Genomic DNA, 24,637 nt, shown 5'->3' on the forward strand with positions numbered 1-24,637 from the left:
GTAAGTTATAATGTTTGTTATAGTGGGAGTTCAGTGTATGTTGTAGTGGAATAGTTTGCTTTCAATGCATTGTGTCTATGGGACTTTGGTTGGGATTTTTTTGGTTATTTATTATTTATGGTTATTTATGAGTGAGATTGTTTTAATATTGTTTGTTGATGATTTCCTTGAGCATCTGTTAATGAAAATTAAGTAGAATATGTTATGATTTGTATGAATGGCATATGCTTCCAAGTGCTGTCCCTCCCCCTTTTTTTTTTAATTAAAATTTTTTTTTTATGGCTGATTTATGTCCATATTATGGGAATGTACAATTCTATGAGTATTCCTGGAAAGTTGAGCCAAATAGTCCTTGAAACCTAGACCAGTCTTCTTAAATTACTCCTGAAAAAGTTCTTTCAGTTCCTGCTCAAGACATTTTCATTACAGATGTTGTTGTCACTGGCAGTTAAAGCATTGTGGTGGACATATTTCTGGTCAGAATGTTGTCATCATCTAAGTAAACTTGTTGGTGGATTTTCAGAGTGTGTACATGTGTGTGTCTGTGAGAAAGAAAGACAGGTGATTTATTACATATTCAAAGTTGAATTTAGTAAGGCCATTCTGAATATTTCCATGATTGAGAAAATAATCACATGAATCTGAACTTGAAGTATATCTGAAGAATCAAGTGTATCTTTTACACTTAAAATTTTAGCATTTGTGCAGTTGAATCTTCTAGTTATGGGCTGACAAACCGCTGGCCCTCTTTCAGCTGTTTGAATCATTCTAGAAGTTAAATTGTTGGTTCTTCACTGTAGTCTGCATATAGCCACTCTGGATCTGGATGAGAGTGTAGATTTGTGAAATCCCATCAAATAATAAAGTGCTATACTTTGGCACAGACAGGCAAAAAGTTTCTGGATTAACGCAGTCTGGAAATATTAGGTTCTTGAAGTCAAGATTTAACTGTACTAAAAAAATAAAATAAAATCATCATTATTTCCTGATATGAAGCCGTAAGGAATGTCATCATCATCAAATGCCTGACATGTACCCTCAGCGGGTGTACAAGATATGATAGTACTACAAGAAAAATTTACATCATTACTAATTTCCTATCTACAATTTTCCTCCAAATCAGTCTGTTACTTGTCAAGACTCCAACATTATCAGATCTTATATTACTATCGTCTAAGGCACATTGTACTGTATCAATTCACCTATATGTTGGACTTCCTCTGGGTCGTTTTCCTTCCAGCCTGGCAGAGAACACTTGTTTTGCTAATGTTTCCTCGCCCATTCTGTTTAAGTGACCATACCACCTGAGATTAGCTCTGCTAATGCATTCCTGGATGCTGACAATGTCAAGTTCTTTCCTAATATCCTCATTTTTAATATGATGTTGCCATTGATGCCAACTGATCACACCTTTAATCTTTCTCAGGACTCTCATATCTGCAGTTTCTAGTCTTTGGTCAAGTATTTTACTTCTGACCTAGCTGTCAGATCCGTAAATTAAAACTGGTTTGAACACTGTCTTGTATATAGCTAATTTAGTGTTTCGACTAATTTCTCTCTTATTCCATATGAATTTATTCAGTTGACTTCCTACCATACCAGCTTTATTGGTTCTGTTGTCTATTTCCATATTTAATTTACCATCTTCACTAAAAATTGTGGCTAAGTAGCTGAAATGTTTTACTTGTTCCATAGGTTCTCCGTTCACAACACAGTTGACATTTTTAACGATTCTGCCTATTTTCATTGTCTTTGTCTTTTTATTGCTGATCTTCATACCTTATCAATTACAACAGTTATTCAATTTAGATAGGGAATCTTGCAAACTTGTAGCGGATTTATTTAGAAGTATAACATTGTCCATGTAAAGCAAAGAGCTGACATTAACATCTCCAATTTTGATATCATTTTTAATACCACTTTCCTTCATAATGTGATCCATATAGATAATGAATAACAGAGGGGGTAATGTACATCCTTGTCTCACACCAGATTTAACATTAAACCATCTTCCTGTACTTCCTTCAATTCTAACTGCTGACTTACAACTCAAATAAAGACTAAGTATTGCTTGATATAATGCCCCATTGACACCATATAACTGTAGCGTATTGAATAGATTCTCTCTTGGCACCTTGTCATATGCCTTTTCCAGATCGACAAAACTGAAATACAGATCTTTGTTACATTCCATGATTTCTCAACTATTTGTCGTAAAGCGAAGATCTGATCCTGACAGCTCTATTTGGCCTGAATCCAGCTAGTTCTTCACCAAGCTTTTCTTCCACAATTCTTTTCAACAGTTTCAAGTATACTTGCATAAATCTTGCCAGGAACACTCACTAAGGAAATACCTCTTTAATTCTCACATTCAGTTTTATTTCCCTTTTTATATAAGGGTACTATAAGAGCTCTACTCCAATCATTGGAAATTTTTCCCTGTGTTCAGGCCTTTTGAACTATGCAAAACAGCCACTGTAAGACTTTTATACCACCATACTTCATCATTTCTGGTCGAATATCATCTACTCCTGCTGCCTTTCCACATTTCAAGCCTTTGGTGGCTTTTTCTACTTCAAGTATGGATATGTATTCCTGCTGACTGTATGCCTGTTGAGCGTTTTTTTACCACTGTGATATCACTGCTTGTTTAATTTAGCAATTTTTCGAAGAAATTACTCCATACTTCCAGGATATCTTTTTGTCCCGTTTTCATGTCACCTTTATCATCTCTACCTCCTTTTACAGCACTCTTTCCTCCATTTCTAAGTTTCTTCAACAACCTCCAGAATATTTTGCCACCTTCTTGATATTTATTTTCTATATTCTTGCCAAAGTCCTCCCATGACTTTTGTTTAGCTACTTTTGCACAGTGTTTAGCTTTCTTACATTTGTCTCTATATTCTCTATGAGCACAAGCTGACTTATTTGCCAGGAACTTTTGATATGCTTCCTTCTTTTCCTTCATTGCCTCTTTAACTTCCTGTGTCCACCATGGAGTGCTAATTTTTCTATCCTTGCAGACAACCTCATACCTCTCTGGCTGAATCAATCAGGGTTTTCTTCAAGGCTTGCCACTGAATCTCCAAGGTTTGATTCCTGTTCTCAATCTGTTTCATTTCTTGTTCAATAATCTTTGTGTATTTTAGTCTACAGTTCACATCTGAGAGCTGCTCAACTTTTATTTGCTTTGAAACTTTCTTGCATGTTATTCTTTTCAATATGAAATTCAATGTTATCCTGCTCAACACTAAACAGTCATCACTTCCAATTTCAAATTCTCTATACATTCTGGTGTCCTGCACCAAGGAGAAAACATCATTATCAACAATAACATAGTCAATGAGACTCTTCTTATTCCTTGCCTCTTCCCTCCATGTGAATTTGTGCAGATTTTTATGGAATTTAGGAATGTACAGGATATTATAACAGTACAGCATGATTAAGTTTACATTATTTCCAAATTTTTGTGAACAACCTTCCTCCAAATGAATATCTCACTTGTCAGCACTTTAATATTGTTAGATCATATATTTTTTGTCTTCTACAACATGTGACAGCATCAGTTCACCTGTCTCTCTGCGTTTTTCCCAACAACCCTATATCAAACACCTGTTTTGCAAACCTTTCCTATCTCAATTTGTTTAAGTGATGATGATAATACTACTTTAAATTAGCTCTCCTCACACATTCTTGAATGCTTACAATGTCATGTTCATTGTTAATTTGAATCTGCCATTAATGCTATTTGTTCACTCTTCTAATTTTTCTCATGATTTGAAGTAATCACTCTGTGATTAAGTGCAAATTTAATGAACAAATCACTGTACCATAGAATTTCTTTTTTTTTTATATTTTGATTGACTTACTGTTATTCATTGTTTCTTAACATTTTGCACTTTCCTGCATCTTATTATTCTACTTATTTTTCTTATTCTACCTGACCTGAGTTTGCAAATGCTTCTTGGCTTTTTCTAATTCACTGGTCGATTGTCTAATAATTTGTTTTAATCTAGTAATTTTGTATGTCAAGTTACCCTCATTTATATTATCAGTATCAGTGTTGTAATTCCTTTTTCTCAGAGAGATTAAGATTCTCATATTCAGCATCTACATTGCCGTGTGCTTTTAACACTGCTTTGTTCTGATTAGCAGCACATTTTGTTCTGATAAAATTTACAGAAAATTCTACAAACAGATAGAGGGGGGACAGCCATGGGTTCTCCACCCCTGGCCAACTTTATGGAAACCTTTGAAGAAAAAGCCTTAAACTCGGCTCCACTTAAACCTACTGTTTGGCTATGCTATGTAGATGTGTGTTCACTATTGGGCTGCATGGGTTGGATACACTCCACAACTTCTTAACACACACTTAAACAATCAACACCCCAGGATCCATTTTATCTTGGAAAAGGAAAACAATAACAATGTCCCTTTCCTAGACACTCTGATTACATGCCAGCCTAATCGATCCCTGGCTTTCTCTGTTTACAGAAAACCTATACATACAGGTAGATACATTCACAAGCAATCCCCCCCCCCCCCCAATAACAGAGATTACTCTAAATCAGGGGTCTGAAACTTAAATGCAGCAAAGGGCCAGTCAATTAGATATATATCAGACACAGGCCGTATTCATTATTATTCTGTGAACCAAAACATAAAATAAAAAAAGAAAGGCTCTAACAAAGGCCCTTTTGTTGCCAGGCCTTTATGACTTATGTAAACAGTTACACTGCCATTTCTTTTTCTTCTTCATGTAGCTTCTCTAGTGAGAGGGTGCAACACCATGTCCTTCCAGTTCTCTCTGTTGGTGGCTTTCCTTTTTGCTTCTGCATAGCCAAGTGATCGTCCATGACCTTATATCTCCAAGCCATGTCCTTTGTTTTTTACCTCTTAAACGTTTTCCCATAATTTTTCCTTCTAAAACTGTTAGTATCCTCTGTCCTGCTGAACCTCTCAGTACATGTCCTGCCAATCTCATCTTTCTCTGGATCATTTCCTGTAATAAAGATCTCTGTGTTCTCATTCTCTGTAGGGCATCTGTATTTGTCACATGTTCTGTCCATGGGATTTTCAGAGCTATCCTATAGCAACACATTTCAAAGGCCATTATCTGTTACATTTAAATTTTCAATTTATAACAATTTTTATTTTTAAATTTTAAAAATATAACAAGTTTAGAAAATATAAGTTCAATTATATTTTATTCATACTTTAAGAGAATTATTTCATCATCATCATCAAATTCCTGCCATGAAATTTATCATATCCTGTACACCCTCAAGGGGGTGTACAGGATATGATAGTACTATATGAAAAATTTACATCATTACTAACTTCCTATCTACAATTTTCCTCCAAATCAGTCTGTTACTTGTCAAGACTCCAACATTATCAGATCTTATATTACTATCGTCTGAGGCACATTGTACCGTATCCATCCACCTATATCTTGGTCTTCCTCTGGGAAGTTTTCCTGCCAACCTGGAAGAGAACACTTGTTTTGCTAATGTTTCCTCGCCCATTCTGTTTAAGTGACCATACCACCTGAGATTAGCTCTGCTAATGCATTCCTGGATGCTGACAATGTCAAGTTCTTTCCTAATATCCTCGTTTTTAATATGATGTTGCCATTGATGCCATCTGTTCACACCTCTAATCTTTCTTGGGACTCTCATATCTGCAGTCTCTAGTCTTTGGTCAAGTGTTTTACTTCTGACCCAGCTGTCAGATCCGTAAATTAAAACTGGTTTGAACACTGTCTTGTATATAGCTAATTTAGTGTTCCGACTAATTTCTCTCTTATTCCATATGAATTTATTCATTTGACTTCCTACCATACCAGCTTTGTTGATTCTGTTGTCTATTTCCATATTTAATTTACCATCTTCACTAAAAATTGTGCCTAAGTAGCTGAAATGTTTTACTTGTTCCATAGGTTCTCCATTCACAACACAGTTGACATATTTAACGATTCTGCCTATTTTCATTGTCTTTGTCTTTTTATTGCTGATCTTCATACCATATCTATTACCACAGTTATTCAATTTAGTCAGAGAATCTTGCAGACTTGCAGCGGATTTATTCAGAAGTATAACATCGTCTGCATAAAGCAGACGATGTTATTATGACATTAACATCTCCAATTTTGATGATATGTTTAATACCACTTTCCTTCATAATGTGATCCATATAGATAATGAATAACAGAGGGGTAATGTACATCCTTGTCTCACACCAGATTTAACATTAAACCATCTTCCTGTACTTCCTTCAATTCTAAGTGCTGACTTACAACTCAAATAAAAACTAAGTATTGCTTGATATAATGCCCCATTGACACCATATAACTGTAGCGTATTGAATAGATTCTCTCTTGGCACCTTGTCATATGCCTTTTCCAGATCGACAAAACTGAAATACAGATCTTTGTTACATTCCGTGATTTCTCAACTATTTGTCGTAAAGCGAAGATCTGATCCTGACAGCTTCTATTTGGCTCGAATCCAGCTTGTTCTTCACCAAGCTTTTCTTCCACAATTCTTCTGAACCGTTTCTCAAGTATACTTGTATAGATCTTGCCAGGAACACTCAGTAGGGAAATACCTCTGTAATTCTCACATTCAGTTTTATTTCCCTTTTTATATATGGGTACTATGAGAGCTCTACTCCAATCATCAGGAATTCGTCCCTCTGTCCAGGCCTTCTGAACTATGCAGTTCAGCCACTGTAAGACTTTTATATCATCATACTTCTGCATTTCTGGTCGAATATCATCTACTCCTGCTGCCTTTCGACATTTCAAGCCTTTGATGGCTTTTTCTACTTCAAGTATGGAGATATATTGCTGACTGTATGCCTGTTGAGTGTTATTTACCACTACTATCACTGCTTGTTTCATTTAGCAGTTTTTCGAAGAAATTACTCCATACTTCAAGGATATCTTTTTCTCGCATTTTCATATCACCTTTATCATCTCTAACTCCTTTTACAGCACCGTTTCCTCGATTTCTAAGCTTCTTCAACAGCCTCCAGAGAATTATTTAAATACATAATTTTGACTTACAAAAATAAAATTGTTTAACTACAAGTCCTGTTTTTAATTTGATTTTGGACATCTTTTTTCTGTACTAACATGTCAGTATCTGCTTTTTTGTTTCGTGTAGATATATGAAGTATTGCATTTAATCTAGAATCTTTTATCCACGAGCTTGGACTTATTAAGTTTCATAATTGAAAATAATTGCTCACATACATAGGTGCTTCCAAAGATTGACAACATTTTTGCACAATAAATTTTACATTTGGGATATTTACTGCTGAGATATTTATAAAAATTTGGTATGCCAATTTCGTTATATTTATTTTTTAGTTCAGTATTGCAATGGAGTTCAATTACTTCCATATGTAATTCTTCATCAACATTTTCAATATTACTAATTATATATTGGGTTTTATCCTTTATCCAAGTGTAAGCAAACAAAGTATGCGCCTAAAGTACTTTCAGGACTGGGGGAAACTCGTGGTTCTCATCCTATAATGCAAAGCACATCTCCTTGCTGACATGTAGACTGCTATGCATTAAGGGAAGGGCTACTACCCAGACTGGTTTCGACCTTTATTCAGGTCTCATCAGTGGGAGCCAAACCCAGAAGTGATGATACTAAGGTGGAAGTAATGGAGAAGTCATATTTACCTATACGAGTTGTGGAAAAACTTCCGTAAAATTTTCAATATTAATTAAAAAAGGTGAACTGAATAATAATAATTCTTTCAAACTGGTTGAAATCAGAAAATCTTTTTTCAAATTCAATTTTCAATTCTTCAGTTTGAGGAATGTACTTTTCACCATCATTATTATTTTGAGAAATCGACTTAAGTGTAGGAAAGTGGGCTAAATTATTCTTTGCCAACTAGGTTTGCCAAAGATAGTGTGTTGCAGAAATGACTTAATTGAATCATACATATGACATATTAAATGTTCACGTCCTTGCAGAGCAGTATTCAAAGTGTTTAAGTGGCTTGTTATGTGAACTAAAAAGGCCAAGTCTTTGCACCAATCTTGATTGGTGAGCTGAAGAATCAGTTTTCCTGTGGATGAAGTAAACATGTCAATTTCTTTTAAGAGTTCAAAAAAGCTTTTTAAAACGATGGCACGACTAAGCCACCTAACCAACGTATAATATAGCAAATTGCTGTATTGTGAATTCAATTCATCCAACAGAGCATTGAATTGTTAATGATTCAGGGAGTGAGAGTGTATCCAGTTTACTGTTTTAATAACTACACTCATGACGTGTTCCATCTGTAGTTTTTTAGCACAAAGTGACTCCTGGTGTATTATGCAATTAAACGATTTAAGTTTGTCCTTGCATAACATTTCCTTTTTCATTTGAAATTTTGTAACAAGTCCGACATGAACACCAACCATAGCAGGAGCCCCATCTGTAGTCACACTTATTAATTTTGACCAGTCCACGTGAGCATTTTCAAGACTTTTCTCAATACACAAATATAAGTCATTTTCTGTCGTTGTTCCTGACATAGGCACTATATCCAGTAGTTCTTCAGTCACATTCATATTGTCATCAACACCACAAATAAATATTGCTAACTGGGAAGTATTAATAATGTCCGTGCATCGTCAACTGCAATGGAAAACGCTACAGAACTTTCTTTTTTCACGCAATATATCTTGGAAAGTCTCTACTATATCTTCAACACGCTCCGCAACTATATTTCCTGATAGGCTTATACTTTGAAATGCTTGCTTTTTTCCAGACATATCATTTCAATTGCACTTAAAATACAATTTTTAATGAATTCTCCATCAGTAAAAGGTTTTGAAGCACAAACAATTTTTTTCGCTTATGACATAACTACATTTAACAGCAGCATCACTGGTGATAATATTCGAAAATATTCTCTATTGAAACTTCAGTTGGTTTTTAAATCTTTAAGTTTGTCATCACGCATCTTTTTTGTATATTTATCACAGTTCTTATGGTTTGTTTCATAATGGCATTTTAGGTTATATTCTTTCACCACGGTCTACATATCAAACAAGTTGGAATATTTTTTACTTCCACAAAGAAATTTGCCTTCTCCTATTTTTCTTGAACAGTTCTGCTTTTTGATCTATTTTTCTTTTTTTAACTTTAAATCCATACATTGTTATGGGCAAAAAAAATATAAGTTATTGAGGTAACTTTTTATTAACAGACTATCATATTGCAATACCTGTAACTTATTGACATTGTATCATGTAGCTTAAAATGGCTGCATGACAAGTAACTTCCATTCAGTGTTGCCAACATTTGATAATAGAAACATGGTACAAAGAATTATAGTAATAAGTTTTACTTTTGTTTAAAGCTGTCATAAAACATTGAGACATTTGAAATTTTTCTATGTTAATCGCCGCAGGATGTTAGAAACATTGATTTTTAGAAAAGAAATCATTAAGGTCGTGGGCTAGATATGAAGCCTTTGTGGGTTGTATCCGGCCCGTGGGCCCCCAGTTTGCGACCCTTGCTTTAAATCTATCACCATTCCTTATATCCAGAGTACTTCTGAAAAGCTAACAAAAATCCTAAAAAAATATGACCTGACAACTTGTTACAAACCATAGAAAAAATTGGCATCTCTTATCTGCTCCACTAAATACCAGCCACTTCCCCTAGACTTACCTGGGGTATACTTGGTCCCTTGTAGTTGCAAACTGTCCTGCTATGGCCAAACAGGCAGGACAGCTAATATCAGGATATCTGAACATAAGGACTATATCTAGTTCCACCAATACAGCCACTCAGGACTTGCTGACCATGCGTTGGACACCTGCCACAAAATATGCTGGAAGAAAGCCCTTTACTACACCACATCAAGTATATAAATATGAGAGATTATTCCTCCAATCAGCCTAAGCTCTAAAAACACTCTCCAAACCTCAATAAATTTGCATGAGGCTGCCCCAAATATGGTAAGCTTGCATTCTAAGAACATAAGCACTGCAGCCACAATTTAGCCCACTAGGGGGTGGGGGGGCGTACCTTTAGGACTGTAGGACCGACTTCAGTTGTTTTCTTCAGCCATATTTGTTTAGTGTTAGTGCCTGCACGAACATATAATTTTTTTTATGTTCCCTGAAGATTGTAATGTAACATTACCAAAATATAGGAAGTATTAATTAAAGTTTTATATTAATTAAATATTATTTAAAATATTAATTAAATATTAATTAAATATTCTAGTATACGTTGTCTTTCCCTAAAATCTGATAGTTATGTATTAGCAATGTATAAGTTTATCTACAAGAATCTCTCTAATTCTCACATTCAGTTTTATTTTCCTTTTTATATATGGGTACTATGAGAGCTCTACTCCAATCATCTGGAATTTGTCCCTCTGTCCAGGCCCTCTGAACTCTGCAGTGCAGCCACTGTAAGACTTTTATATCTCCATACTTGAGCATTTCTGGTCGAATATCATATACTCCTGCTGCCTTTCCACATTTCAGGCTTTTGATGGCTTTTTCAAGTATGGATATGTATTCCTGATTGCATGTCTGTTGAGTGTTTTTTACTACTGTGCTGTCATCACTGCTTGTTTCATTTAGCAATTTTTCGAAAGAATTACTCTATACATATCTTTTCCACCAGTTTTCGTGTCACGTTTATCATTTCTAATTTCCTTTTACAGCATTCTTTCGTTCATTTCTGAGCTTCTTCAACAATCTCTAGAATATCTTGCCACTTTCTTGATATTTATTTTCTATGTTCTTACCAAAGTCTTCTCATGACTTTTGTTTAGCTAGTTTTACACAGTGTTTTGCTTTCTTACATTTGTCTCTGTATTCTCTAAGAGCACAAGCTGACTTATTTGCCAGGAACTTTTGATATGCTTTCTTATTTTCCTTCATTGCCTCTTCAACTTCCTGTGTCCACCAAGGGGTTCTGATTTTTCTATCCTTGCAGACAACTTGCAAAGGCAAGTTGTCTGCAAGGATAGAATGCAAGATTTGCCACTGACTCTCCAAGGATTGGTTCCTGTTCTCAAATTCTTTCATTTTTTCTTGAATAATGTTCGTGTATTTTTGTCTACAGTTCACATCTGAGAGGTGCTCCACTTTTATTCACTTTTATACTTTCTTACGTATTATTCTTTTCAATATGAAATTCAGCTTTATCCTGCTCAAGACTAAATAGTGATCACTTCCAATTTCAAATCCTCTGTACATGCTAGTGTCCTGCACCAATGAGAAAACCTCACTATCAATAACATAGTCAATGTGACTCTTCTTATTTCTTGTCTCATCTCTCCATGTGAATTTATGCACATTTTTGTATTGGAACGTTATGTTTGTAAGAACCAGTTCATGTCCTGAGCAGAAATCCAACAAATGTTTGCAATTATTATTAGCTTTCCTCTTTTCTCCAAACTTTCCCTAAATATTTTTGTATGTCTGGCAATCATTTCCTTTCCAGTCAATTCTATGTAGAGTATTCAGAGCATGATCAGAAAGGCCAGATTTACCATAATTCTACCATTTATGTTCCTTTTTTCTGATAGGAATTATACTTTCTGTTTCACCTATATAAGACAAATTACAGATGCAATGAATACGATAAACTCCAGGGTGGGACCAAGCCGGGGCGGCAAAATTCCTAGGGGCGTCCCTGGGTGGGACAGTAGAGGAAGTGGACTCTTGGATGAGTTGAATAAGTTCTTTATTTTGCAGGAGGTTTAAAGGTGGCATTAAGGTTGTATTTCTGTAGTATTCTGTTTATTTTGTCAGATATCCCTTTAATGTATGGAATGGCTACATTTTTATTGTAATTGAGTTTATTTTTAAGTGGAGTCTAGTGAAGAATTTTGTTGATAGCCATTTTTCAGGAATGTATTACGAATAACTTTTAACATGTTTAAGTGCTTGTTCACTAAAACAAATCTTCCAAGCCCTGTTTTTTAGTGTGTTAATGATACCTAAATTTTTGTTTTGGGTAGTGGTAAGAGTTTATGTGTATATATTGGCCAGTATGTATAGGTTACGGTAAATAGTGAGGGGAAAGACTGCTTGAAGGAAGACGTGAGACAAGTGTGTCTGGAAAAGGAAGTGTGTTCTGCCTTTCAATTTCAATTGTGAATTCTCTGCATTTTGTGGTGTTTGTTTAGGTGGCTGAGAAAAGTGTCTAGTGTCTGGTGGCCATGGGACCATGTATAGTGAAATGAATGCTGATCACTGTGTAAAGGAAAGGTTTATTATGGAAAGTAATATACAAGATAGTGTTTCTGTTCTACATTGGAGACTTGTTAATTTCATTCCATGGATCTTTCCTGAGCTTAAATTTACTATAACGATACAATTCTTTTTTGGGATTTTATCCTGCATAGCACTGACTTTGCTTTTTCTGTAACATCTGTAAGTTTTTTGGTTTGCACTTTATATATTTCATAACACCTCTCATTCTTATTCTCACAGTGTTTCTTCCACGACATCTTATGGATCTCTTGCTTAATATGATGCATTTCCATTTCAAAGAATAAATAGAGTTATTTATTCTTTGAAATCTAGGAACACGTTAGATACTGCATCATTTAGGCATCTTTACAAATCTTTCCATGTCTTGCTATATTCTTCCCATTTAGTAGGTTTACCATGATACCACACACACATAGTATTCTCTTGAGTTTCCTTATTTCCAGTTTTGGTTCAGTATGTAACTGAAAGGCAAAATTTATAGGACAGTAGTGAGGCCAGCTATGACATATGCTATAGAAACTGTGGCCCTGAGGAAAAATAACATCAGCAGGATGGAAGTAGCAGAGATGAGAATGCTTAGGTGGATGTGCAGTGTGACCAGAAAGGATCATCTGAGAAATGACTATGTCAGGGGAACAGTGAAAGTTACGAACTTAGGAGCGAAAATACAGGAGGCAAGGTTGAGATGGTTTGGTCATGTGATGAGGAGGGAGGACGAATATGTGGGAAGAAGGGTCATGCAGATGGATGTGCAAGGAAGGCGGAAGCGTGGGCGGCCAAAGAAGAGATGGAGGGAGCTGGTAGAAGAGGACTTGAAGATGAAGAACTTGGATGTGGTGACAGCCCAAGACAGGAAGGTGTGGAGGAGACTCATAACAAACAGTGACCCCACTTAAGTGGGAGAAGCTGCAGAAGAAGAAGAGTTCAGCATGTAACTTTCCTGCTTCGAACATACATCTATGTGCTTCCATGGTTAGTAGAACATGATCACTGTCACCAACTGGTGGCAAAATGGTCACATCCCTCATTATATCCCCCCCCCCCCCCCACACACACATACACCTTTTCATGCTATGATCAATCTAACATCTTTTGATCTCAAGTTCCTTCTCACACACTGCTTGAGAAAGTTGTATCGCAACTGCTCAATCAATTCTGCTTTGTTCCTGTCCTGAGGTTTTTCTGCTATCCAATCAGTGTCAGATAATACATATTAATTACTTCTCATGAGGGTAATTAACAATGCATTTGTCCAATACATATTTGCTGTATAGTAGAAAAGTAAACCATGTACTGGTGTTTATTCTTTTGAAGTATGTTCTTCAGGTGTAGCTGTGGACAAGTACACCCTTGGTGCTACAATTTTTTCTTTCCTTCAGAAGACTTCTATTAAAATTGATTGCCCAATATCACTACTCCTGCAAAAGGCAAAAATGATATTTTTATTTTATTTTATTTTATTATTATTATTATTAATAATAATATTATTTTAGTTTGACTGACTTGTATAACCTGAAAGCTGAGCATTTTGAAGTCTAAAAAAATAAAAATGTTGGTTCTCTAATGATATTTTATATATTTGATTCATGGAGTAGGATATATATGCCTCGTCTGTACCTTTTATACATATCAGAAAAGGCTTATATATATGTATATATATACAGGGTGTTCGGGATAAATTTGACAGTTTTGTAAGGAAAAAGAAAATCTTCTTTGTATCTATTAAATTTAATGAATTGACAAAAAAACATTACAGGCAGAGTTAATTACAATACTATCAACAAGATTTACTCAAAATAACCACCATTAGCATCGATCACAGCTTCAATTCTGCTTCGGAACCTCGAACAAGCTGATGCTACAGTCTCCCTGGGAAGGGCCGCAAAAACTGTTTTAATTTTATCCATTAACTGGGCTTTTGTATTACTGGAAGTGCGATTGGTGTCTTTTTCAACTGCGCCCCATACAAAATAATCCATGGGGTTAAGGTCTGGGGAGTTTGGAGGCCAAACATTTGGACTGGTGAAGTCGTAGAAATTTTCAGACAACCATTTTTGACTTTTCCCAGAGGTGTGGCAAGGGGCCGAATCCTGCTGCCATACATACGGCCTACCATTGGCTACCCTTGTTATCCAGGGCTTGACTACAGTTAGCAACTCCACGAACAAAGCCCGAATTCCAATGCCAGGGTTCTTCAACACCTGTTCCTGCAGATTTGCGAGGAATTCTGCTGTACGAACGCAATCAGATCGTCTGCTAGGGATCTTTCTTCTTGCTACATCCTCGTAGTCACCATTGCAAGTCTCTAGTTCATGCCTGATTGTTTTTACTGTATTCAGGGAGCATTGGGCAGCAGTCGTAATATCCTTATTTTGATGGCGGGCACGAATCATCATGATACAAGTTATTCTCTTCCATGATTCAGGTGGGTTCCAGCTATCCATCCTTTCTGACATAAAAGCTAAAATAATTTTTACTTACAAAAAGAAGGTACGGCCATGGGCTCACCCCTTCTTCCCTGCAATAGCTAACTTTTACATGGAAGACTTCGAGCAACAAGTTCTAGATTTGGCCAGCCTAAAGCCCAAAGTCTGGCTTAGATATGTTGATATTTTTGCCATTTGGCACACGGCCGCAAAACTTTAAATACATTCCTAAGCCACCTGAATAAACTACACGAATGTATCCAATTCACCATTGAAATCAAAAACAACCCTCTTCCTTTTTTTTAGACATTTGTCACACGTCTTCCCCAGGCTGTCTCTCCTTCACAGTCTCACGTGAAACCTCAAATCTACACACACCCAGGCCAATATATACACAAAAATTCATACCACCATCCAACACAAAAACTAGGAGTCATAAGCACCATAACACAGAGTCTTAACAATTTGCTTTAATGAACAAGCTCTGAACCAAGAATTTGAAATCATTAACAAAACATTTCTAAAAAATGGCAACAATATAAAACAGTTCACAAAATCCTCCATAAAAATGCAACTAAAAACAAAAAAAATTACAAGAATGCCATAGCCATACCTTATATCAGAGGCATTTCAGAAAAAATAGAATACTACTTAAATACAACATTAAGGCTACCTTCAAGCCCCCAACAATATTAAGAAATTTACTTAGCTCTTCCAAAGATCCTCTTCCATACCTGGCCCACCCAGGGTTTTACAAAATCCAATGTACCTGTACCTACCTTACATAGGGGAAACAGGACACACTATCCACATCAGAAAAGACGAACAGAAACGACACATTAAATACCTCTACTACTGTAAAACAGGCCTATCAGACCACTCACTCCAAACATGCCACAGAATTGACTGGAAAGGCACCAAGTCCCTACACTACACCAAAACCTGGTTCGAGAGAAAATTCAAAGAAGCTTGTGAAATGTTAAAACATTATCCAAACCTGAATAAAAATGGTTTAATCATTCCAAGAATGTGGAGGACCCTTATAGCAACCAAAACAATCCCAGAAGAAAATCTCAATATGAGTGGACTATGAAATTTTTAATTTTAATCGTTTTTAATTTATTTGTATTTTAATTTTTTAATTTTAATTTAATTTTTTTTCCATCAAGAGGTCAGACTAGGTTAAAAGATTAACAAGCATTTATATTCATTTTACTTTTGTATAGTGCAGTGTCATGTAGCTTGTATCTTATACATATGTATTTTCCTGATGATGACCTCAATACAGAGGTCGAAACGTTTAATGTTACTTTCCCTAATGTTAAGTAAAGTAATTATTGTAACTTGCATTGAGTCTCCATAAATTCTTCACTATGAATGCTGACCACCGTGTAAAAGAAAGAGTCCTGAGAAAGATTAGGGGCGTGAGCAGATGGCATCAATGGCAATTTTATATTAAAAACAAGGATATTAGGAAAGAACTTGACATTGTTAGCATCCAGTCACTTAATATTCAATATGACTAATACAGGATGGAAGAGGAAAGATTAGCAAAACAAGTGTTCTCCGCTAGGTTGGCAGGAAAAAGACCCAGAGGAAGACCAAGATATAGGTGGATTGAAGCAGTAAGAAGTGCCTTAGAAGCCAGAAATATAAGATCTGATGATGTTGGAGTCTTGTCAGTTACAGATTGATTAGGAGGAAAATTGTTGATAGGAAGTTGGTGATGATGTAAGTTTTTCATGTAGTACTATCATATCCTGTTCACTCCTTGAGTGTACATGTCAGGAATTTGATGATGATGAAAGTTGATGCTACCTTTCAAGTGTGTATCAAGTGAAATACCTAATACACACATGTAATAATCGTGTAATGGAATTAAGAATTTAAAAAATACCATAGTGAAATAACTTCTCTCACTGTAGAATTAAACCATTGATAAAAAAAAATATAAAATATAAGATTAAATACCAAATCTCTTAGTAACTCATTGAATTTGAATATTTATATTTTGAAGTCTGTGGACACATTAGATGCTGCATCATAATTAAGCTTCTTTTCAAAGCTTCCCATGCACTGTCAGTATCCTTCCCTTTCAGTACCTTATACCGTGGGACAACGCACATAGTATTCACTTGAGTTTTTGCCAATTTCACACATAATTAGCCTAAATACAGCATGCCATGATGAATCTCATGGTATGCCGCATTTGTCCAATGAAGTTGATCATTTTGTGTTTCAAGGTTTTATGTTTATTTTATCACATTTCACTTTATCTTTCATGATGACCATGTTATCTTTCTATAATGAAATTTCATCACAGAAAAATGTTTATTCACCACTAGTTATGATATATTCTATTGTTTGTGCAAGAAAAAAATATAGTAATTTCTTTTCAGCTTGTTGCTGTAAAAGTTGTAGGAAAATCTACAGATGGAATAGATGTAGAGCTTTTATCATCTGGCTTCAAAGCTTTCATTCCAGTAATGCACCTTTCTGATCATCCTCTTGTGTGCCCCAAGTTGTTGGAAACATATGCTGTTGGTGAGGTGATAAATGAAGTATTATGCTACAGTGCAAAAGGAGTGCCTGTATCCTTTTTGGATTTGTATTTGTTACACCGAATGAAATTTTTCTGATATCAGTGGGTAATCTAATGATTCATCTCAATTACATTTTGAGAATAGAATGTATCATTGTTCTATATGATTTGCAATGTCTTGAATTAAATTTTAGAGATATTTTAGACAAGGCATGCTGATTTTTAGGTTAAGGAAATATTATGATATAAATCATTATTTTTTGTCTCAATATTTGGTTAGTTTTCATTAATTTTCTGCAGTTAATTACAAGAAAGCATTCTTTAATTGCATATGCTAAAGAGGGTAAGCTGATATCCAAGTTATCTGATATTCAGGTAAGTAGGTGACATTTTCACAAATTTCTCTCCAATTTCTTTATGATTTCTTAATTCAATAACTATTCAAAAAGCAAACCATTTTGAAATCATATAATTTTAATATCGCTGAGCATTTGCTGTCTGCACAGTTAGCCTAGTGGCTTTGCACTTCACAACCATATGCCTGGGGGAGGAGCGTCCTAGGTTTGATTCCTGTCGACGTGAGGAGCTTAAGGATCTTCCTCAGCCATAGCCAAGTTAGCTGGTCTTGGGCGTGGACAGTAGGATTTTTTTTCGCCAATTTATCTGGGGTTTTTCATCCTGCAAAGCAGACAAACCAGCCCCGTGAACACATGCTTTGACAACAAGGAATACTACTGGGAATAAGGAGCAACCAACCTATTCCGCAGGCCTACACATTCATATGTGGAATGTGTAGACCTGTGCGAAAGCTTAACATACGACATACAATGAGCATTTGCTGAATTGACTCAGAGTTCACCAAATGCACCTTTCCTTAGTTTAGCATCTGGAAATCTTGCTGTTAGCTACTGAAATGTAGGTTTCTTTTTGTTCATTGTTCTGACAGTTTCTCATCAGACCCAGTTTAATATGCACTGCTAGCAAGAGTATCATGCTCAGATCAGTGAGATTTTATGTTCTTTCTTTCTGCTGTAAATTCTTTTTTAGAAAGACCATATTATTCTTAATACGGAGTGTGGAAAAACTTCTTGTTATTGTTATACAACAAAACCAACAGTCTGTGGGTTCTAATTCCATAATGGGCTGTGGTGAGCTATAAGGGGCTCGACTGAGCCCAATGTTAAATTTTTCTCAAATTTGTGAGTCCCTTGTAGTTTTTCAAAAAAAAAAAAAAAACATAATTTTTTGAAATATATTAACCCTCCAACCGGCCAGGACGTATATATACGTCGAGCTAAATCTGGATACAATTCAATACACCCTTGAAAGAACTTGGATAAGAAGTCCAATATGGCTGCTTCTCTCCTTTAGAAGGTGTGATAATCCTTCATGCTGTGGAGCAGTGCTTTCTGGATGTCAGGGCCCCCCTTTGGAAAAATTAAATATTTCACGGCCCCCCTCGAAAAAAAATCATAATATATACACATATTATTATAATATTTATTATATTTCTATTCAATACAAAACATACACGGCGAATATTGCAAAAATCAAATGCAAATATTACATTTTTAGCATCTTGCATACACAGTTGCCATGGCATATCATCTCATATTGTTATACAGACAGATATATTGTTATCATACATTTGTAGTACAAGCACATGAAACGTAAAATGATTAGTTATAAAGAAAGAATTAAAAACATAAAAGAAGTTTAATAACAATTTAATGTGATGGATGTGTTTCAATACTGCTACACAAAAAGTCAATATCAGGAGAAATATTTGAAATGCAATTCTTAGATTTCTGCTTTGAAATGAAACTTATATGAATAATCATATATTTACTAATATTCATTAAGCGCCGAAATACACAGGAAGCAAAATTTGTGAACCCGCACTAATGTGTGTGATTTTTTTTTCCATTAAAATATAAGAAATAATAAAAATTAAATACGTTTCTTTTAAGTTTAAAAAAATCTACTTGGTCTTAAAACATTTTCAATTTGTTTTCGTTATTTCACGGCCCCCCCTCAACAAAACCTAAAGCCCCCAAGGGGGCTGCGGCCCAAGTTTGGAAAGCGCTGCTGTAGAGAACACTTAAACAGATTGTCTCGTGAAGCTGAGTCTCAGTTCTCTATAACAAGAAACACAGTTCCTTGTTTTATGGTGGTCAACTGGACTCTTAGTTATATTATAGAGACTAAAAATATAGAAATTATTTTTATTTTCTCTTTTTATTGTTCAGTTTTAAATTCCAGGACAAAATCCTGGCATGCTTTCTTCACTTAAATATTGCATTACCTTGGAGAACTATGTTTAATATTTTTGTGCTAATTTTGTCTAATCGCTTACTCGACAGAACATTTTCTTTGCTTTCAAAGAAATTAATTCATGACAATTATTTGAAATATTATTTAAAAAAAAAAAACGATGTTCTAGATTATGTTATCTTGGTTCAAAATCATATTTCAAAGAATAATTCGGAAATTTCCTGAAGGAAATCTGCGAATTATTCCTCAATGATTTTGCTTTATAGAGAATAATATGCAATTATTTAATAATATCACTATTTTTTTTTTTTCTTCAAAATATCGTAATCTACTGTTCTTTGAACTTTCACCTTGTTGGTTTCCCTGTATAATTGATCTTTACAATACGAAATAAACGGTTATTATTTTAAATAAACGGATAGGCAGATGAAGGGGGCACATTGCGAAAGTAGCTAAATCAGCTCATCAACTCACTTGGTTGTTGAAAAATACCTTAACGAGCAGAGACAAGCAAGTTATTGTACCTCTGTACCGAGCTTTAATAAGACCTCATCTTGACTACTGTGCCCAGATTTGGTCACCTCGGTTCCTTCTTGATGGGAAGGAGGTGGAGAGGATCCAGAGGCGAGTGACTAAGATGATAGCAGGTCTATGGAATGAACCATATGAGAACAGATTGAAGATTTGTGGGTTGCAGAAACTGGTTGATAGGCAGAAAAGGGGAGATATTATTGAGACATTCAAATTGCTAAAAGGATTCTATAAGATTAATTCAGAGGATATTTTTGAGATCAGGACTGGTGGTGGGAGAACTAGGGGACACCTATGGAAGCTGGACAAGAGTGTGGTTAGCAGTGGTGTTAGAGCTGGGTTCTTTACTTTTAGAGTGGTAAATGAGTGGAATAAGCTGCCTGAGTCTGTTGTGGGTGCTATGACAGTGAGCGAGTTCAAGGCAAGGTATGATAGATACTGTGAGAATGTCATATAGTTGTGTGGACATGATGTTTAGGGCCTCCCTCAATGAGTCTAAGGACTCCCTGGAGTAGCCCGAAATAATCATAATAATAAATAATAATAATAATAATAATAATAATATTTAAATTGATATGTATATATTTTCTGCTAGTTTATATATTTTGCTCCAATTTTAAAGTAAGCGATACTTTTATGTAAATATGTATATGTGCATGCATCAAATGTGAAATTTCATATTTTCACAATAGAAATGAACTTTATTTCGACTTTGATAGTTTTACACACACACACACACACACACACACACACACCCCTCCCGCTGCTACACTACCACACATCCGAAAACAGTTATGAAACACATAGGTACAGTTTTTATTTAATTCCTTATTTTTCCATAGTAATTGTTCCATATAGCATTTAATTTTTCGACACAGAAACTAGGTTTTGTTTATTATAAATTAGCAAATTATAAATCAGAAAATATACATATTATTTCCTGATTATTATAAATCAGGAAGTTATGTGATATTGGCTAATAGGGGAAATTAATATTTAAAAACACTGTCATCCTACAAATGCAATATCAGAATAATATAATTAAGGGGATACAAATCCCTTGTTCAACTGCCAGTAAGCAAAACTCTAAGATCGAGAACTATGAATCTATGAGTTTCATATATACCGAAAAACTATTGGCGAATCCAAGTGTAAATGACCACTTGGTAGTACAACACCAAGGTAACTCGAAGCAAAGGTGGAGCAAGTCACTATCCTTGATATTTTCTCATAATGTAAAAACACAGCCCCCTAGGGGATGTAATACTGTAATTACATTATGAGGAGATAACAAGGTTTAAGTGAAAAGAACTTACATACCTTTACTATACGAATGCCATAAAGGTGTGTTTGTATATTATAACATAAATTGAAAGCCAAACAGCTATTTTTCTATAGTAAAGTAAAGGTATGTAAGTTCTTTTCACTTAAACTTTGTTATCTTCCAGGTCTACCTACTCACTGATGAGACCTCAAAAAAGGTTGAAACCGGTCTGGGTAGTGACCTCTCCTCATAATGTAATTACAGTATTGCGTCCCCTAGGAGCTGTGTTTTTTAAGTGAAAAGGTTGAAACCGGTCTGGGTAGTGACCTCTCCTCATAATGTAATTACAGTATTACATCCCCTAGGGACTGTGTTTTTACATTATGAGAAAATATCAAGGATAGTGAGGGATCTTGCTCCACCTTTGCTTCGTGTTGCCTTGGTGTTGTACTACCAAGTGGTCATTTACACTTGGATTCGCCGATAGTTTTTCGGTATATGTGAAACTCATAGATTCGTAGTTCTCGATCTTAGAGTTTTGCTTACTGGCAGTTGAACAACAAATGATTTGTATCCCTTTAATTATTATTAAGGATGCCAGAAAAATAGCCGTTTGGCTTTCAAATGAGAATAATATGTTTAAAATGTCTGCTAATCAATCAGAAGGATTGAAAAACACCTTTGCTCCACCTTTGCTTCGTGTTGCCTTGGTGTTGTACTACCAAGTGGTCATTTACACTTGGATTCGCCGATAGTTTTTCGGTATATGTGAAACTCATAGATTCGTAGTTCTCGATCTTAGAGTTTTGCTTACTGGCAGTTGAACAACAAATGATTTGTATCCCTTTAATTATTATTAAGGATGCCAGAAAAATAGCCGTTTGGCTTTCAAATGAGAATAATATGTTTAAAATGTCTGCTAATCAATCAGAAGGATTGAAAAACAAAACAAGGAATTTCTGCCTGTAAAATATTTAGTTATTGCAGGAGGCACTTTAGTGTGCTGCCTGCTGGGCATGTTCTTTTGATCTGGTTCCCAGTGGGGGGGAGTTGGTAATTTCCGTTATCTTACAGCTTATTACTGGGCAGAAAGGAATATTAGAATATATATATTCTGCTTCTTTTTATTAAGCTGGAAAGTCCATGTTCTTTAACTTGTTATTTTTATAAGTCTTATGTTATTTCTTACTCACCTGAAGAAGTCGGGACACCGATGAAACTAGTCATGATTTATTAAAGTTTTTTGTTATACTTTCTCGGGTTCTAGTCAGTTAAATTTTAATTTTATAAATGTATACATCCCGAGTCAATCCTAATTACAACAATATATATATATATATATATATATATATATAATACCTTAATTATATTCTAAACAATTCTGAATAGTAGGGTAAAAATCATTCTCTGAGATGTTTCATTTCTTAATTTTTGAAACATTCTGTGTACCACAGTCTCGCCTAATGCAAATAAGAATACATTTGCCGAAACTTTGTCTATTAAATTTTCATATCAGTGGGTGCCACAGATTAGAAATTTTCAAAGTAGCACGAATAATATTTTTTTATTACAAAACAGCAAAGTTTGATAATAAAAATTTCTCCTACAATAATAAAGTTTGACAGATTGAACAATATTATTGTATTTCTTTTCTCCTGTGGGAGAAAAACGATAAAATGTCACTCGTATAATTATTGCAGATTTGCTATTGGAAAAAATGGTAAGAAAATAATCATTTGCACTTTCATTTCAAAACACAAAGAAAGAACATTGTAAATTCACCCAATGAAAAAGAAAATATTACATATTTTTCTTCTATTATTATCTGTTTTTTTCTTATACTGCACATATTTTGTTTGTCAATATAAGAGTGCAAAAATCTGTAAATTAATTACATTATAGCTGATAGAGAATTCATGCCAGAAAAAATATTTATGCAAGAATTCTAACATCAGCAGATATAATGACATTTTCTTCTAGTTTAGATAAGTGACCTTATAGAAGTAGTTAAACTTTTGCTACTATTTTACACTAAACTGCATGCACATGTTCCCGAAGTGATTTACGTTTTTAACAATTGCCTGCAGATTGAATAGGTCCCTCTCCCTCAATCCTTAAAATAAATGATTATGTAACACATGCGCCTTTTCTCTTAAAAAATTGAAATCCTTTTTTCAAGATAATTGTATCAAATAATTTAGAATTTTTCAATAATAAAAGTGAAACTGATCACTATAAATAAAGAAATCAATTTTGGCATAAATACTGCATCAGCCTGTAAAAAAAAATGCCAGTTTTTCTGTGTTAGGATGTCTGAACAACTGAAAATCAAACAAGACATTCTTGCTTGAAGCAATTTAGTGTGAATCTCGGAAACTTTTTCTCTTGTGTTTCTCAAAAGAAGTAAGAATAATCTAAGACTTTAGCTTTTCCTCCAGCTAACAGGATTATTGTCGAGCATTTCTAAGACATTTAAGAAATAGCAACCAGCAGTAGTAGAAGTAGTAATATTTAGAATTTAAAAAAAAAAAAAAAAAAGAAAAAGAAACAAAAATAACACAACTGAACTTTCTTTTGTGTAGTTTGCATAAAGCGTTTTACATATTTAAAATATAACATAGTATTTATAAATCTTAGAATAATTTCAGCAGACCGCTGAACAGCTGATTTCAGATGCAAAGAAAGAGTACAGAATTAGAAGCTTCGAATATACAACAATATTATTGTTTTACTTCTTTTGTCAAAACGGTAAACTGAAATAAGAGATTTTGAATACCGTCTGAAAGCTTTCAAACCAGTAGAAATTTAAAGTAGTTATGTAACTGAGTTCCAGTAGAGGAGAGTTGCAGTAAAATATCTTAAAAATGAGCATAAATTTTGAATCATTCCATACAGGATATCTTTCTTATTATATTTTCAACATATCTACAGTGGTTAAGCACTGTATATTATAGTAATATGCATCCTACAAAAAAAAAAAAAAAAAAAAAAAAAATCTGTTGCAATTTTAAGCAAAAAAAGATGCCGAAGAGTCTGATTTGATATAGATTTTTGATACTAAAAAAGACACAATCGGAAACCGAGTAATGCAGTTTATAATCATTTGTTGTTCATAAAAAAAAATTATTTCCTAAAATTGAAATGAATCCATATAAAGGTATTTTGCAAAGAAAGCAAGCAAAATGTCATATTTATTTCACTGAATGTTATTTAAAAATATAAATATTTCACAAAATATTTTAAATGCAAACAAACATTTGAAAATTTGCAAAAAAAAATCTATATTGTCAGTAAAGTGAAGAAAATTTGCTATTACTAAAATATATTCATTGCAAAGG

The 24,637-nt window shown here is 34.5% G+C and overlaps 1 protein-coding gene across 2 annotated transcripts in view; it reads left to right on the plus strand.

Moving 5' to 3' along the window:
* Window positions 1-24,637, plus strand: part of Rrp5 (Ribosomal RNA Processing 5) — a 681,802-nt gene that overhangs the window by 299,318 nt on the left and 357,847 nt on the right. For both annotated transcript variants that reach the window (XM_090392300.1, XM_090392301.1), the window contains exons 17-18: window positions 17,088-17,279; window positions 17,531-17,605. In XM_090392300.1, the coding sequence (XP_090248426.1) occupies window positions 17,088-17,279; window positions 17,531-17,605 (267 nt within the window). The remainder of the gene's footprint in view (window positions 1-17,087; window positions 17,280-17,530; window positions 17,606-24,637) is intronic.

This window comes from Typopeltis vanoorti, chromosome 5 (assembly GCF_054136105.1).
Source record: "Typopeltis vanoorti isolate ZY-2024b chromosome 5, IOZ_Tvanoo_1.0, whole genome shotgun sequence".
Classification (NCBI taxonomy): domain Eukaryota; kingdom Metazoa; phylum Arthropoda; class Arachnida; order Uropygi; family Thelyphonidae; genus Typopeltis; species Typopeltis vanoorti.